This window comes from Spermophilus citellus (genome assembly GCF_964194105.1).
Source record: "Spermophilus citellus genome assembly, chromosome: 11".
Classification (NCBI taxonomy): Eukaryota; Metazoa; Chordata; class Mammalia; order Rodentia; family Sciuridae; genus Spermophilus; species Spermophilus citellus.
Window position 1 is genome coordinate 93,133,947 of NC_138192.1, and position 18,365 is coordinate 93,152,311.

General features: G+C 37.9%; 1 protein-coding gene across 5 annotated transcripts in view; it reads left to right on the forward strand.

The window, feature by feature from the left end:
* MYO1B (myosin IB) overlaps positions 1–18,365 on the forward strand; it is a 169,137-nt gene that overhangs the window by 100,731 nt on the left and 50,041 nt on the right. For all 5 annotated transcript variants that reach the window (XM_081260811.1, XM_081260809.1, XM_081260808.1 and 2 more), the window contains 5 exons: positions 2,384–2,447; positions 13,054–13,152; positions 14,672–14,775; positions 16,181–16,328; positions 16,709–16,827. In XM_081260811.1, coding sequence (XP_081116937.1) covers positions 2,384–2,447; positions 13,054–13,152; positions 14,672–14,775; positions 16,181–16,328; positions 16,709–16,827 — 534 coding nt within the window. The remainder of the gene's footprint in view (positions 1–2,383; positions 2,448–13,053; positions 13,153–14,671; positions 14,776–16,180; positions 16,329–16,708; positions 16,828–18,365) is intronic.

Below are 18,365 nucleotides of genomic sequence, written 5' to 3' on the forward strand. Positions count from 1 at the left end.
AACGGGAGGAATCTGGGGCAGGGGACAGTCCTGGGAGGCCCCAAAGATTTAAATGTGTCACAGTTGAGTAGAGGACAGGGGGAGCTGGTCTTCCAGCCTGAGGAAGCCTGAAGAGAGGGGCCACATGGACCTGCATGTACCAGAGTTCCTGGCTGCTGGACCAGAGGTGCGTGAAATGAGCCGCAGGACACAGGACTGGATCAAGGCCCCAGCTGGAGGGCTTCAAGTGTCAGCCTTAGAGTCTCACACTTTAATTTCAGGTGATTAGAAGTTGCTAGTTATTGCTAGTAGACTAGCCGCATGATCAGAACCAAGCTTCTGGCAGAGAATCAGGATATGGCTGCACAAGAAGGGTGCCATTCCACCATCAGCGTAATTCTCGCTGCTGTCCCGCTCTTTTTCCATGGTTGGCTTCCTTTTCCTTTCTCTACAGTGTTTCTTCTTTTCAAATCTCCCATCCTAGTCTCATGCCTTCTTTTTTTAAAAAAAGCATGATAATATGAATTATAATGCATTCTGCTGTCATACATAACAAATTATGATAAAAAAATTTTTAAAAAGCATGATCCTCCATATGGTCACTGCCATCATTCAGGCCCCACTAACTGAATTAATTCTGCATCCTGTGCCTCCCCTGTATGTGCGTCCGTGCACATGCATGTCTTACACTAATCCCTCCACCTGAGCTCTAGATCTGTTGCCACCTGTGCTCAAGGACCACGTCTGTTCTCTCCTGTAGGGTCGACTGTTAACCTCCTCGACAGGATTATAATCTCCTCTCTTTAGTAGCTTCTGTGTCCCTACCATTGTAGAGGGTCTTGGTGTCCACTCAGTTGCCTGGATGTTTTATACCCTCGCTTATCTCCTTCTTCAACCCAGGCCTGTCATTGTTATTCTCTGGGTAGCTCTCAACTCTTTTTTCTCTTTTTGCTGCTCCTGCTTAAAGCCTCCAGCATTTCCTCCCTTACCGCTGCAGCTGACTGCCATCAGATTTATCTAGTCTTGCTCCTTTCTAGTCCATACCCCCACTAGCCAAGTGATCTTGTAAACAGGCAGGTCTGACAAATGCCTCCTTATTTAAGATGTTTCAGTGACGTGGCTTGCTGTCAGGAGGACATGCCAATTTCACAGTGCGCTCCAACTTTCCTCTCCACTCCCGATTCCCCACTCACTATCCCTGTTCTCCTACTCACTTCTCCTCAGACTTTGCATTTCACTTGGGAAAGACTCCTGCTCTTATTTTGTCCTGCTTTCCATGCTTAGCAGCATGACCCCGTCGTAGGGTGTATCCTACACCAGAACAAACTGTTTCCCTTGTCAAGTCCCCTCCAGAGCGTATATGTTCCCTGAGAGCAGAGACCGCTTTGCTTTCCTGTATTCCTACTTTGGCATTGAGGAAGTACTCAATAGACAGTTGCTTAATGCATAAGTAGAAGATTTAAAGGGTAGATGACAATGAAAAGGAGATGGTGAGACAGCGTGCCTCAGCTAGTAGAGAGTCACAGAGCGCATTGTTGACCGAGTTCCATTTGGTCGTGTTTCTTCTCCCTCCCCATCGTTTTGAAAATTAGAAAGAGTTAGAGTAATACTTAAGGAGAATTATTTATAAACCAATCTAACTATTACTAATGTAGGACTTGAAACAAAATCCAGGATTTGACATACCAGATCAACACATCCTTTTCTAAACAAGAAACAGCTGTCAGGGTTATTCTTTTGTTCTTGTTACTCTTTAGGCAATTATAGACCATTTCTTTAAAAATCACAGTATTGAACTCCATGTGTGTCTCAAGATACCATCTGTAAAGTGTAATATGAACCTGGGTTATATACTGCTGTATAATCTAGGTCAAAAGCCAAAAAAAGTAATAATGATTATTAGTCTTTGATTCTGAGCTAGTCACACCACATAATTGTGTATTTGATCTGAATAGTTATAAAAACAGAATGGTTTATTTACCCACTGTCCAATATTTTTGGAGTTTATAGCCGTGATTTTTTGCCTTGAAAAGTAATTTATCTTCCCAGTCAGTGCGTATGTAAGGACTACTTTGTTTTCCCTGATTTTTATTCTTAAATTGAGTACATGCATCCTTCGGGAGTTTGAAACACATATATGAAGTGGCAAAGTCACACAATGGCCAAGAAGATCTGTTCTTAAATTAGCACCAGAATAGATTAGCTTTGAGCCAATGGGGTATTTAGTATGAATTATTTATGGAACATATTGTTTTACATCATGGTTATATAAACTGATTTTCTTAATTACATTTAAACAAGTGCATAAACATAAGAAGTTAGTTTGATGTTCTCTAAGAAGTACACTGACTAACTGTTTTGAGGTGGACTTGAAAACTCACCAAGCCTTTCTTTTCTTCAACAGGGCAAATATATGGATATTGAATTTGACTTTAAGGGTGATCCACTGGGAGGAGTGATAAGTAACTGTAAGTATTTTACTTAAATCTTTGTAGAGAAGTTCAGTATGGTAAAACATATAATAGAGTATTTTAAATACTTGACCTTTAAGAGATGGGTATAAGGATATGTTTCCTTTTCTTATATTTAGACTTTTAGCCTTTGCATTTCACATGGCTTCATAATATAATTTGTAAGTCTTTTTAAAGATCACTTAATAGTCTTTGAAAATATTTTTAGAAATCTGCTAAAGAAATAAGTTTTTGTCCAGCTGTTTTTTATATTCCATAAGTCTTTAAGCCAATTCTGTATGGAAAAGATCTAAGGGTTATATATATATTTTTATTTTTGGTAACCAGGATTGAAACCAAGGGGCATAACCCCATCCCCAGCCCTTTTTTCATTTTGACACAGGGTCTTGCTAAGTTGCTTCAGTCCTCACTAAGTTGCCAAGGCTGGCTTTAAATTTGCCATCCTCCTGCCTCAGCCTCCTGAGCCACTGGGATTATAGGCTCTAAGGGTTATTTTGTTTAACAAAATGTTTATGATTAAAAACAAAGTACAGAGAGTCAGTTTAAAATTAATAAATTTTGGAAACATTTATCAAACAAAAGGAGTGGACCTGTACTACAAATGTTATTTTGAGAAGTTTTGTTTCTCTTCCTTATATTTAAATGGTTAAGATGTGATATGTCTGTTAGATAAAACATGGACTTATTAGCCTCCTTTAGACATGCTTTGTGACTGTAGAAGTGAAGTGTTCTCTGTTAAAGTGAAGGTAAAAAGTGAACATAATCAGGTGAGGTCTGGTCTGGAGTTTTCTGAAGTGGGCACAAGAGTGCCACATGACATAGTTAGTGTCTGTAAGTGGCTGTCAGCTTTTGGGGGTTGAGGTACCCATGGTGCTACCCTGTTATCTGATTTGTTTGGAAATTTTAATATAACCAAATAGGGCTTTGTGCACCTCGTCTGGTTATCCTTTTGAAGCCTTCTACATGTTTTGAGGGTCACACTACTGAATTGCCCATTGTCCCTGGCTGCCATATTACCCAAGAGTGCTGAAAAATGACAAAAACACAAGTATCCTGAGTGTGTTCAATAGATGACATTTCTTCTTCAAGTGAAATGTTTTGCTGAACCCCAAATATGAAACAGGTAAAATGAGCCCTGGTCTGGTGGAAGAAGAGATGGATAACTTAGAAACCCTAGTTAGGTTAGTGCTGCTTAGGTTAGATGACTTTATATGCCAAATATGGAAATGAAAGTACTCATGAGGTAACCAAAAGCAAATGACTATGTCAGCTGATGAGAGCTATCTAGAGAAAGATGCCTTGGTTCAAAGACCACCATTTTCAGGAATGATCAGTTTTTGTTCTGAAAGGTGTTCATGACTCTTTAGTGCTTTCTTTTTATAAGGCAAATAAAATACTTATTAAATTAATAATACTCTTTTTAAAATGAGTGTAAGTTTGGTGTCTTTTTAAATTACAGAATTTGTAACTGAACATTCTGGAATGATTTAACCCTTATAGCCCTTGAGAATTCTAGGAAAATAATTAGAAATTATTATTTTAAGTATGAGAAAGTAACTTCAGGTTTAAATTTATAAAAGTGTAAATTTTAAACAGAAATGTCTTCCTACCCCCTCATTCTTACAGTATCCATGGAAAATAAATATTAAACATTCAGTTCTTTTCCAATTAAGATTAATATATCTTCATGAATGGGTTTCATATGGTGTTTGTTACTGTTTGTTCCCACAGTGAAATTATATTGAAGTCTGTGGTAGTGGGAACACCCTGGTGTTCAGGAGTGTCCTTTGCTCTGGAGAGGGAAAGTGCACATTAGTGGTGAGGCAGGACTTTGCTTCCTGTGTAGATGGAGGACTGACTCATAGCCGGCCACTGGGAGTTGCTGCCTACTGGCTTAAGGGATGGATTGCAATGGGTAAACCCACTTGTGTTCTCTCCAAGCTGCCAAAAGCTTCTAGCTTCTTGTAACATGTAAAAGAAAACTAGATTTTCTGTTTTGTACGAAGTATCTGTTGTCTCCTTTTCCTGCAGCCACCTGGTAAAAGCAGATTATTATTGACTAAAAATATTACCCTGAAAAAGTTATAGGATCCCTCCAACTAGTTGTATGCCCCAAAAGTGGAAAAGAAAGCCCAGTAACTCATCTTTCTTTCTAAGAGAGGTGTGGTAACAAATTTAAGTCTGAAATTCTTTCAAAATTTGCATAACCCTGAAGTTAGCGTGAGTAGGAAAGAGGAGTTACTAAAATAGAAGACAATATCGATCAAATTATGTGTGTGCATATACAAATATGGCATAATGAATCCCACTATTAAGAATAATGACAGTGTTCCAATTAAAAAAAGACTTGTTAAGGAAAAAATAGAAGATGGCAAACATTTGCTTCAATAGAAAAGAAAATATGAAAGTGCATCAGGATGTTCAGTGGATCTGAAATAACACTTCTCTTAGTTTGTTTAGGCCTATTGGTCTTATAATATTTATACATTTATATGTTGGGATTTTGTGTTTAGTGTTATAAATTAGAAGCTTTTGGAAACCTGTTGCTTTTATTAATAGTCACAGGCAGCTTCTTATATCTGTGGCTCTTGGTGGCAGTCTCTCTTATTATTTATTTATTTGTTTGTTTGTTTGTTTTGGTACTGACAATTAAACCATGGGTGCTTAACCAGTAAGCCACATCTCCTTTTTATTTTTTATCTTGAGACAGGGTCTTGCTAAATTGCTTAGGGCCTTGCTAAATTGCTGAGGTTGACTTTGAAATTGCAGTCCTCCTGCCTCATTCTCCCAAGTCATTGGGATTATAAGTCATCTCCAGGCAACATTGTGCCTGGAGCAAATATCCAGAGATTTTTTTATTTGCTTAAAGAAAAATAACAGATATACACTAGGAAAATACATTATGATGTTAAGTGTACATACTAGTGTAAATGAAGGACAAGGAATATGGCTGTCCATATGGACAGGGAATTGGTTAAATACAGAAAGCCCCTATATTGTCCTACTTCATTATTTAGGGCACATTCCTGAGCCTGCTTGTGTAACTCTTTTTGGCTTAATCATGTGGTTTCCAGTGTCTACACAAAAAGACAGGAAGTTACCTAATTCTCTGTGCCTCCACTTCATCTTTGAAATGGGAATAGTTCTGAACTGGATTTGTATGAGGCATCAATTTTTTACTAGCATCTATTAGCTTCACAGCAGGGTTGGCTTGTCCTCCCCTACCATGTAGGAAGCATACAATAAGTGTTGGTATTTTTCACTATTAAATAACTAAGCCCTTCATCAAATATATGTTTATCAGGTCAGAGGCCTAGTCTGATATATTGCTGAATTGCCAGCAACCAAAGTATACATCTAATATATACTTGTTGAATTAATTAATTAATAATCACATAAGTAATTATGTAAGTTGAGAAATTTGTTAAGAAATAAAGCCTCTGCTTTTATTGGATGGTTTTGTGTGAATAATCTATGCTACTCATTTTAAAAAATTTTAGCAAACAAAATTATTGATAGTGAAATGTCACCCTTTACTGTGTTTTGTTCAGCTTGAAAAAGTATATGCTCCTGTGAATGGTAAAGGGAGGCAGAAGTTGAGACTGGTGTGTATTCTGCTTGTTCTTGCTGCCCAACAAACTCCCCAAACTCAGTAGCAAATAATAAAATAGCAGCCCTTTTCAGTGGTCTGGGGTTCTGTGGGTTGAGAACTCGGGTGGCAGCAAAGGCTTGTCCTCACCATGTATGGGGCTTCGGCTGGGAACACAAATGGTTGGGGGCAACTTGCAAGACTGGAGATTGGAACTCTCTAGAGCTTTTGTCACTCACGTGTCAGGCCAGCTGGTAGAATTGTAAGGCCAGGGTCTGTCGGGGCTGTAGACAGGAGCTGCCTCCATGTGGCTTCACATTGTGTTCTGGAAGGGAACACTCTGACAGCAAGTGCTCCGAAAAAAATCAGAAGGAAGCCTGAAGTAGCTTATGACTATGTGGCTTGTCCCTTCTGCTATGTACAGACTCACCCACTTTCACTGGTAGGGCTCATAATCCTATTTCTCAATAGGAAAGTGTCAAAGAATTTATGACCGTTTTATTTTAAATAGCTACAAATTGATTGCTGATTTTTCAAAACGGCCACAATAATTTCTCACCCCATGTCTACATCCTTGGGTAATTCTCTTTCTCACTGACTCAACCTTGGCCATGAGATTTGTTTTACTCCGTGGAATAGTTAGCAAATATAGCACAACCAGAGATTTGAACGTTGGTTATACATTGGAATTTGTCCTTCCTTGCTGTTCTTGGGAACTCTCTCATCACCGCAATGTGAATGAACCTGAATGGTCTGCTGAATGATTCTGCACATGGAATAAACTGTCAGATGTAAGCGAGGACATCTTAGGTTGGCTGCCAGCCAGTTGGCCAGCCCTTGACCAAGCCTAGCAGAGATCAACCAAGCTGACTCAGACCAGAACTGCCCAACTGACTCCCAAAGTTCTGAGCTAATAAACAGAATTGTTTTAAAGTACTGAGTTTTGGGGTGGTTTGTTATGCAGCCAAAACTAACTAATATTAACTAATAATAATATCCTTTCCTTCACCCTGTTTTGAAATATATGAAAAACAGGCATGGAATCAAATTGTAGAGGAAGTGGCTGTTATTACTCTTGAAGTCAAAGTTGAAGAAAGTGACTTTTGGTGTATCACCTAAGTGCATAGGTGTGCAGTAGTCCTCTGGCAGCTTGGCAGTCAGGTGGTCCTCCATAGCACTAAGCACTGCCAGCCCTCTCCTGTGTACATCACCCCACTTATCAGCACTGAGGAGTGGAACTGGTTGTGTGGGCAGCATGAGGACCCCAGAAAGCTGAGCCTAGACCTTTCTCCAAATCTCATTGCCTGAATAGGAGAGAGGAAGGGTTGAGAGGCTGGGGAGTGACCTAAGGAAAATTCTTCCCAGGGAAACTACAGCAGAAGGAGGTGACCACTCCCATCCCAGGGGAGGTGAAGGATGGAGCAAATTACTCTGAATTTCCTTTTCTTTTATGTTTCTTTTGAATTTATGATACAGTTGTCTCATATTTTTAAGTGCATGTTGTTTATGTATGGAGCACAATCATGCCATTTTGTAGGGTATAGGACATAATTTTCTTTTAAGTTGAGATTTATCACTTTGCTCCTTTCTTTTATGTCATATCTTTGATTTCATTGTTGGCAAACCATTGATTAGAAGTGAAACTGCCTGTTACGACACCTCCTCAAGGAAACTGTAACCTGCTTTGTTTCCTGAGACTATAAGCATTGAGGTCGAATTGGAGACTGCCAGTACATGAGTCAGTTCTTAGTAACTAGCAAATACTTAACCAGTAGATGGTATCTATTTTTAATCTGTCTTCTTTTTGGTCACATATCATCAAAAAACTAAGACAATACATTACCTAGTTTAAATATCAAACTGTTTTTTTTTCCCCTTTAGCATTTTGATTTTTAAAACTCCTTAAGAAAACAAATAAATTGTGAAATGTCTTTAGTAATAAAATTGACATTCTGAAAGAATAATTCTGTTATTCAGTCATGCATGTCTTTATTTAGATAAAAGTAGATGCTTTTGTCTTGATTTTTGCATTTTTTTTAACAAAAATCAGTTTACCACAAAAAAGTCCATGGTTATCATGAAATAAGACTATATGTAAATAAAGGAGAACCTGTGTTCAAATATTTCTAAACCTTGTACTAAGGAATGAATCTGTGTTTATTAAAATAATATACATAATATCATTAAGTTCTAAAAAAAAACAAAAAAAACATTAAGTTCTAGATATTTTATTAGTTTTAGTTCAGAATTGGGTCTAGAATTTTAGATTTAGATACATGCATGAGTAAATTCTCAGGTAGGCCTTAAATTTGCATCAGAAAACATTCTTGTGAAAATATATATATACAGTGAATGTAGCCATATCCTATTAATAAATAGTAGTTTATTAGGTAGATAATAAGCCAAGTTTTCTTACTGCTTTAAATCCCAGGCTAACTCTGGGAATCCTGTTAGAACTTTTCATGTAAAATCTACCTTCAGTGCTGATTTTTATAGTTTCAGAAAACTGACTTTTGAGTAAGAACTTTGGACTGATTCCTTAAAACCCAAGTGCTATAAAGTGCAATGGAAGATGAGGAAGGGTTGTGATGTCACAGCAAGCCAGATGTTTAGATCTCTCAAAGACCTGTCCTGCAAATAGGTAGAAAGCCACCTGAGACCTGCTGTTCAAGAGGCCTGAAGTTGGTCATCACATCCTGTTTTCTGTGTTTTTTTTTTTTTAAAGAACTGTAATAAACATGCATAGTGAATGATTCCTGAAAAGACTTTGCCCAGTCTTTTTAATATTTAAAATTTGTCACTAGTGAACCTTCCCAGTTGTCATTCTTGAGGATTTATATTGTCTACTTCCAAAAAACATAATAGAGTTGATTTTAGAATACAGCTGCAATTGGTAAGTAAACGTCAGTTCATAATCAAGATTTTTCACAGAAGCTACTGTGAGTTATGCCCAGTAACTCACTGGTTATTTAGCACTTTTGGGCAGGGGTGGGGGTTTATTATCTGATGAAAAAAAAAGTAGGAAAATTATAGCTACTTACATTACAGGCACGTGCTATTGTTTAATGTATTCCTTTGCATTAATGAAGAGGCATAAATCCATTCGAAGAACCTAAATGCCCCTGTGGTGCTTTTTCAAATATTGGCCTTGGAGCTATTGGAGAAGATGTGCACTCTGGGGGCCAGCATTATGAGTCATAGACTCTCAGTGGGGTTTTCCTTGTCATTCTGACCTCACTTGAAAAACTGAGCCAAAGTTGATTCTTTCTTAAGCCTTCATCAGGAACTCGCACTATTTATTTTTCTAGGAGAGGAGATGATGCATAAAATAAATTCTTATAAACTATCTAATCCTTCCTTTACCAAAGTAATGAGATTTTTTTTTCTTCCCAATCTTTTTTATTTTTATTCCTTCCTCAATTAAAGGTCTTTTTCATTTGCCATCTGGTGCATTCATGGACGTTTTCTTTTTTTCAAGTTATGTCTTGGGGATGCTGTCCTGTGACATGCACATGCACATGTACATGTCGTGGATTAGCTGAAAATTAGTTAGTTAAGAAAGCCCTGCAATATGACATGTGTGCCAACAGTTGGGTGGCAACAGCAGGCCTGGTGGGGTAGAGGGGCAATTTCTGATTTCATTGTTTCTTGTTCCCTGCTTCTTTAATGTTTCCTTTAGAAAGCCTTGAAGTTTATTTCTTCCTTTAAAATGTGAATTTATATTAAACTTAGTATAAGCTTTTTATCTTGGGGTGGATACAGCTGCATTGAGCTATCTGGAGACTCTCCAACTCTCTCCTGTACTAAATATCTGGCATCTAGTAATCATCCTTCTTTACTAAATCTTGTTAGCAGAGGCTCCATCAGCAGTGGCAGAAGTACCTAAGGCAGAAAGAGAAGGCTGTGCCAGTGTTCTGCTTTGACTTAATTCAGGGGCACATTTAAGTAAATTAAAGTGGTCAGGTGATATGTCCCTATGGTGAATTGAGTTTATATTCTCTACTTTGAGTAATTATTTAATATGGCTTCATGCTGTTAGGTTATGTTTGTGCATGCACATTTAGCAGAGAAAAACACCAATAGGGAATGGTTTTAAGCACCAGTAAATTATTTGGGGGCAAACATTATCCCTAATTACTTTTCTACCTGGAAGCTTGTGACTTATGAGAAAAGTCATAAAGAAACTGAAATAGGAGGCTCTGGGGTAATAGTGTAAGCATTCTAAGTGGTAAAACCTTCAACAGCTTTGTAATAAAGATTCCTCATTTTGTGATGAAGTTGCTTAATGAAGGAAGTCATGTATTTCATATAAAGTACAGCATTTCCAAGGGTTTAAGGATTTTGCATTCTTTTTTTTTTTTTGCTGGAAAATCATAGAGCATAAGTTTGATACCCTAGTCACTCAAAGCTTTTGAGTTCTGGCTCTGTCACTTACCAAGAGTGATGTGAGGCTCATTTTCTCATCGGTAAAATAGGGATTATAAAATCAACCTCAGAGGTGTTCTGGGCTGAATGTGGTAACAGGTGGAAAGCGAGGAGTGTGTAGTGGAAGGTCAGTCTGCTTCCCCTTTGTACCTTTCCTTTTAGACACAGTATTATGCTTCATATTTGGATATGGTAGTCATCACTGATTACAATCAGCGCATGTGGTTCAAGAAGTGCATTTGGCCAACATTCCTTTTCACAGCATGCACAAGGTAATGTTGTTCTTTAACTCAGGGTTGTTCTCTGCTGAATCTTAACAGCTACTGCCACTTCGTTCCCCCCATTGCCCATTATCATCTGCTCAAAAGTGCTGCGTGTTAGGCTGTAGCATGTTGTAGCTGCTTTTTGAAGGCATTATTTGATGTCTGGGAATATCACTTTCTTTTGGAATGTGGCTGTATAGGTGTTGCTGGTTGTCATCATAATGAAGGTGTCACTGTTGGATGGAAGAGCAGCAGGCTTGCAAGATGCTCAGTGCTTGTGAGTGGCGGCACAGTTCTTAGGGCTGTGGGAAGAGCCAGGGCTTCCTGGTCTGTCTACCTCCCCCACTTCACCTTCTCCTTACTCATAAGCACCCTGTCATCTCACTTTGAAAAGAGCCACTGCTGTTGGTTGGTGGCATAAGCTGGAAACATATGTTACTCCTATAAGAAAAGAGAAAGAAAGCCTTCACATTTGCAGTTAGTGCTGGGCCCATTTCCTTCATCATTCCTGGCACGTAGTGAGTGAGCACTTGAAGGAATATGTGCATGAATGGATGGACTCAACTGTAGTATTCGTTTATATTTTTCATGTAGTTGAGTTACTTTCTTCTAGATTTGGGGAATTTCCTATAAGGATTAGTTCTTCTAAAACTCTCCTACTCTTCTAAAACTCTCCTTGTAAAACTTTCCTACTCTTAGGACCTAGTAGAAGCTTGAACACTTAGTAAGTTAAAGCACAGCGCATGCTTATCCTGATTCCATCTTCTGTTCTTCGTATCAGTGTTTACTTAGTAATTGAAACTTTCATTTCTCTGGAGATGATCAATATACAGTTCTTTTTTTCCCCCTTAAGTTTTATCCTATGTGCAACTTTACGTTTCTATTTTCCTTCTGTTTTCTAAATATGAAGACTTCATTGTTCTCCATCTATGATTTGAGCGTGTGGGCAGTTTTCCATGTCATGTGAGAGGTAGAGATGAAAATAAAAATTTCACAGCATCTTGTTCCTAATAATTTTTGTGTTTATATATTTTTGGGTTTTTTTTTTTTTCAGTTGGCTTGATTTTATGTTTCCCTACAACCCATCTCTCTCTTTTTTTTTTTTTTTTTTTTTTTTTTTGTGGTGCTGGGGAGTGAACCCAGAGCCTTGTGCATACTGGGCGAGCACTCTACCAGCTGAGCTATATCCCCAGCCCCCATCTCTTTCTTCTGACAAACAACCTAACGATTTGGAATACCCCGAACTTCTCTTTCATCGAATCCACTAACTCCACCTAGGCTCCTTCCTCAAATATTGGTGTGCATTCTAGAAATATGAATAGACATCTTCAGCCATCATCCCCAGAGAGATCGTACATCATTTTCACCTGTATACCCCCTCCTTTTATATTGCGTTAGATTTCAACCTGATGGGGAATCACATGCCTGTTCTCTAAAATTAGTGTTCAGTAATGAAATTACTGATTTGATATTTTATTGCTAAAATTGGCCTTTTTAGAGTCCAGACCTCTTTTGTATCACTGGCAAGGGGTAAGCAAGGTTCTGGGCTGGAATATCCTCTAATACTGTACCATCTGCAATACACTATTCGACGACTCCTTTTCTTTCTGGTTTCTTTTTTTTACTGTAAAATCTGAAAATTTGATAAGACCTTAAATTTGTGAAATTAAAAAAGTCTGTAATTAATAAAAACATATCACAAACACCAAATTCCAAGATTTCAAGATATCCAGGAAAATCTAGTTTACTTCTCACAGGTAGCAGGCAATGTGGATATGTAGTACAGGCTGCTCTAGGGTCCAATGGCCTCATTTCAAGTCTTGGTTCTACCAGTTACCAAATGAGTTACTTAAATTTGGGCCATCAGCTATAAAATATCTCATAAAGTAGGAGAATTCAATGAGATAAGTCATACTACTCCATGATACATACATATCATGTATCATGTGAAGCTCTTAGCACAATGAGATGTTAAAATTTCTTTTTATCATTATAATTAAGTGGACTCAATTGAATAGCTTCATGTGTTACACTTTGAAGAATTAAGTATCATTAAAAAAGAAAATTTTAGTATCTCAGTAGCTTGTTGAATTTAACTTACTTTGCATATTCACTGTTTAAAAAGAACCTAGTGTGTTTAATTTGGTGATTTTGGTAGAACTGTGCAACTTTCTAAAAATAGAATTGAAAAAATAATTTCTTTTACTATTTTGTTTCATTGATAGAAAATAGGAGATTAAGAAGAAGGTGAAAGGGAGAAAAGAAGTATGGTGGATTTAAAAGCAAAATGAATTTTATAAACATGAGTTAATTCTTTACTTTTTAGATCTTTTAGAGAAATCTCGGGTCGTTAAGCAGCCAAGAGGTGAAAGAAACTTCCATGTGTTCTATCAGCTGCTCTCTGGTGCCTCTGAAGAGCTCCTTTGTAAGTCTCTGTGTCTACTGTTTTATAATTTTTAGTGTTACAGCTTATTATACTTATTCTTACAGTTTAGATACAGTTTAGATGTTTTCCAAAGCATCCTCCTTAAAATGCGTAACATATGCTTCTCTCCTTCCTTCTTGAAGTTTTTCCATGACTCTGGTGGAAGTGGAGAACATGGTGTGCCTGCTTGTGCTCTGCATTTGTCTCATATCCCATACATCACCAGGGTCTCAGCCATACGTCTCAGATGGCTTATAAAAGCCTGATGTCGAGGAGAGGGGCTAACCACAACTATAAAAAATAAAATAGAAGAATGTAAAATTTCACCTGGGGAGAACAGTAAATGAAAACAATTATATAAAAGCAAATTGCTCAGTGAGAATTTAAAAATTGTGGGCAGTTGATACAAGAGATTAACAACCTGACCCTCAGATATTTTAGAAAATGAATGTAAGTCCCACAAGGACAGTATCCAGCAGGCAAGAGCTAAGTGATAAAAATATTATCAAGTAGTTGGAACAAGTAGTTGGAACAAGAAGAACTATAAGAAGCCAACCACACCTGGAGAGAAAAATCCTCCTCACTAATAACCAATAAATGTACCTGGTAATAGTATTGAAGTGCTAAAGTTAGTAAAAAAGATAAAACCAACAGAGTGTGTTACTGATGGACTTGGACCAATGATCACTGATTTATTTAGCCAAATAAGAGTCAAAATGATCAGGACTTATTCCCTAGTCACACCACTTTCTGGAATATATCCCACCAGAATAATTTAAATGAATCCAAAAAGCAATTTACATGAAGAATGTTTATCACTGCCCTATATTATTATTATTATTTAATTTCTTACATACATGACAATAGTGGAATGCATTACATTCATAATTATCCATTCACAGCACAATTTTTCATAACTCTGATTATAAAATATGTTCTTGCCAAATTATACCACTATAAATGAGCTCTCTCTCTCTCTTTTTTTTTTTTTTTTTTTTTGCATTACAATTCTTAATACACCTTTATACCACAATTTATCAAATCTCTGTTTGTATGTAAGGTATGTTGACACCAAATTCACATCTTCATACATGAATTTTTTATAATGATGACCATCTCTTTCCCCTATCCTTGCTATTGCCCTTCTCCCTCCCTTTCCCTCCCACCCTATTTATTTATTTATTAACTAGAAACAACCCAAATATGCAGTGGTGAATGAATTCCTAGATGGGCATCATATGTTATCATGGAGTAGTATGTTGAAGACAGTTTATGTTATAAAGATATAGAAAGGGACTTACCCAGTAAGAATCAGTGTAAAAAGGCAGAGTTTGAATATGTGCAATGGTGATAAAGGAGGTTTTACAGAAATGCTGTTATTGGTATTGGATATTAACTTTTGTTCTGTTGATTTAGTGCATAATATGAAAGTCATATTCTCTGAAGGGTTAAAAATGAAATACTGACGCCACTTAGATTTGTTGAAGCAACTTACTGATTTGTATGTGTGACTCAATAGATAAACTTAAGCTTGAGCGGGATTTCAGCAGATACAACTACCTGAGTCTGGACTCTGCCAAAGTTAATGGAGTGGATGATGCAGCCAATTTCAGAACTGTTAGGGTAAGATGGAATGATTTTATTACACTTAAAAATGGCTAGTGCTTGATTGCTCCATCCGAACTGGTGACAATCCTGAGTTTTCCTTTAAGTATGACTCATGCTCCCTAAGGTTTTAGAATTATACAAGAATGTGTTACATTATTATTAGTTTGGGTTTTCAATACTCAAGAATCATACCAGGTTATATAGGCCACACTTCACCTTAGCAAGCTATTTTACCATTTATCAAAAGGAGCTTGCATATGTTATCCTGGAACTTGAGTCTTGTAATATTATAGTTAAATTCCAAATGTTTTTATAGGCAGAGTTTTATAGCCAAAGTTAATTTCCAAGTGTGAAAACTGCCCTTGGATACTATTAAATCAGAACTGGTTTTGAGACAGAAAATCTTTGTTTTGCTCAGTTTTAGAAATGATTAGCATTCCACATTCATTAGAAAAGAAATGATTTTACATACTACTCTTATTTTCTGTCTTTATGTGGCACATACTGTCAAAATTACTCCTATTATGATCTGATGTGGTAACCAAGATTTGCTTCCAAACAAGACAGCTGGGGTTGTAGGGAGGACAGGGAGTAGGTCAAATTGTAGATTAAACAGGATTGGCATCAACTAATCCTTGTGGATGAATGAAAAGGACATGGGGATTCTTTCTCTTTTGTGTGTGTTTGAAATTTTCATAACATAAAAATGTATGTTACTCCCATTGCCATATAGCCTAGTTGTACTCATCATCATCATCATCATTATCATTATCATCATCATCATCATCATAATGATGCCAGCTGTTCTTAAAAAGGAAACAGATCTCAGAGTATACCACTTTTTAAAACTGTGCAAACATCCTTACATGGAAGCAGTAGTCATTTATGTCTCCTGGGCATGATTTTTGTTCAAGACTTCAATCCAAGGCCAGTTCTGAAATCACTCTGCCTGGCACATAGTTGGAACTCCATATAAATTTAGGAATGAATGAGTATTCCTTGTACCCATCCTGTCTTGGATGAGGCTCCTACCTTTGCAAACCACAGTTTTTCTCACATGTAAAATAAATGAGGGGTTTTCTTTGTTGAAGGTTGTAGGAGCTTCTTGTTTGGTTTTGTTATAGTAGCAGAACCTCATATAAAATAGACAGATGTAGAAACCAAGTTGTAGCAGTTGAAGTGGGGACAGGGACCCAAGATTCTGGCAGCTTCTTCTGTCTTGCTGTCTGCATCCTCCCTTCCCTCACCTGCCACGGCATGAAAGGTACCCCTTGAATCACAGGGTGCCACTGAGAAAGGTAACAGTCTTGTCTTAAGATTTGGGATTTTTCCCCAGAAATAAATCTGTAATAGGATTCATTATAAACAACAACAATAAAGAACTACAGAAATAAAATAGGTGCTTTTTTCCTCTTCCCAGAATGCCATGCAGATTGTGGGTTTTATGGATCATGAAGCCGAGTCTGTCTTGGAAGTGGTGGCAGCAGTGTTGAAACTAGGGAACATCGAGTTCAAGCCTGAATCACGAGTGAATGGTTTAGATGAGAGCAAAATCAAAGATAAAAATGGTAAGTCGAAGGAGAATCACCTTGTTTAGGAAACTTGTGTTGACTTTCTGCCCAGTTTTAAATCTAGAAAGTAAAATTTTTGTTTTGCATTGGTTTGAAAAAGCTTTCTAGTGAAACTCAACAGAAATATAATTGCAGTTAAGTTTTTGTGTGTATGTGTAGTGCTGGGGACTGAGCCCAGGACCTTGTGCATGCGAGGCAGGCACTCTACCAACTGAGCTATATCCCCAGCCCTGTAGTTAAGTTTTAAGCTTTTTAATTTAAACAGGTTAGATTGTTGAGTTTGAGTGCAATTTAAAGGGAACAGCCTAAGCCTTGGTAATGATTATCAATATACATGTAGTCACCTTTTGTGTCTATCTTCCCCTGCTCCCTAACAGAGTTAAAAGAAATTTGCGAGTTGACTGGCATTGATCAGTCTGTTCTGGAACGAGCATTCAGTTTCCGAACAGTTGAAGCCAAGCAGGAGAAAGTTTCAACCACACTGAATGTGGCTCAGGTGGGTAAATCATAATGGACGGAAAGTGTTTTGATGGTGTTTCTATATGAAACTTTACTTGCAGGCTAGTAACTCTCATACTATGTTCCAGGCATTCTAAGCACTAGGGATAGTGATAAATTAAATAGATAAGGATCCCTGCCCTCAGAGAGCTTAAAATTCTGGCAGGGGGAGGTGGGAGTGTTTTGAACATAAGAGTGACAGGATCTGCCCTTTGTTTCACTGGGTCATTCTGGCTGATTGTGGAGGGGAGAGAGGGGAACAAGCAGCAGAACTTCCTAACCCAGAGATGATGGTGGCTTGGACCATGTGGTTGCAGTAGCTGAGTCAGTGAGATGTGATCCTTTTGTGGGTCTGGTTTGAAGGTGGAGGCAGCAGGGCTTGCGCATTCCTTGATGAATAATAACAAGAATCAAGGGAGACTAAGTAGTTGCCATTTACTGATTTGGAGAAGGTCATGTTAGATGCCAGTTCTGTGGTCAAATGGCCAAACTGAACTCCTGGCCTTTCTTACTGTACCACTTTGAGGTAGAGTGAAATGTTCCTAAGACACAAATCTGAGCTGCAACCTTCTTTCCTGTTGATTGAAGTTAAATGGACATCTGTTTGCATGGATGGATGTGTAGGCAGAACCAGGCAGCATCTGGAGCCCGTTACAATGTAAAACTCTTTGTGCTGTGGCTTAGAAATTTTCTTACCAGTCAATACTGGTCTGGTCTAGAATTAAATGAGTAATTCAGGACTTTTCCCACTCAGGCCTACTTTGTTTATTCAACTATGTTTTTTTGTCTGATCCTCCTTGTAACTAGCTTTAAGCATTTGTAAGACAGTAGCGTAGAGTTCAGCCTCTCTCTTGTTCTAATTAGAGTTAGACTTTCTTGCTAACCCAAGAATGCCTGCCGCCCTTTGCTTTCCTTCAATACTGAGATCTTATTTTACATGAGTTACTTGGATTGTGGAAAATACTATAATTTTATGTACATGGAGATTTGGTTTGTAGCAGTCCTTCCCTGGTTGTACTGTTGTCTGACTTTCTGAATTGCTGCAGCTGCTGTCATGTCTGTCTACTTCAGCCCTACTTGGGGGACTGACTGCATGGAGAAGATGTTGAGAGCCTGAACAGCACACCCACCCACTTGGGCCCTTGGTAGGGAAGTAAGGGATCAGGGAAGGCTTCATGGAGAGATTGAAGGATTTAGATGGATAAAGAATGGGTGAAAGGGCATTTCAAAAAGAAAGCATTGAGAAAAGCCAGCTTTGGAACACATATCAGGAACTGGATCAGTCAAGCTTGGCTGGAGCTTTAGATTCAGGAAGAAGATTCAGAGCAGTGTGGCTGGGAAGGTTAAATTTGGGGTCAGAGTGGAACATCTCCAGCAGAGGTTCTTAGATTTAGGCATGCATCAAAATCACCTGGGTGGCTGCTAAACACCCCTTGAGTGTTTGATTCTGTGGGTCTGGGTTAGGACCAAAGAATTTACTTTTTTTTTTTTTTTTTGGTAACAAGGATTGAACCCAGGAGTGCTTAATCACTGAGC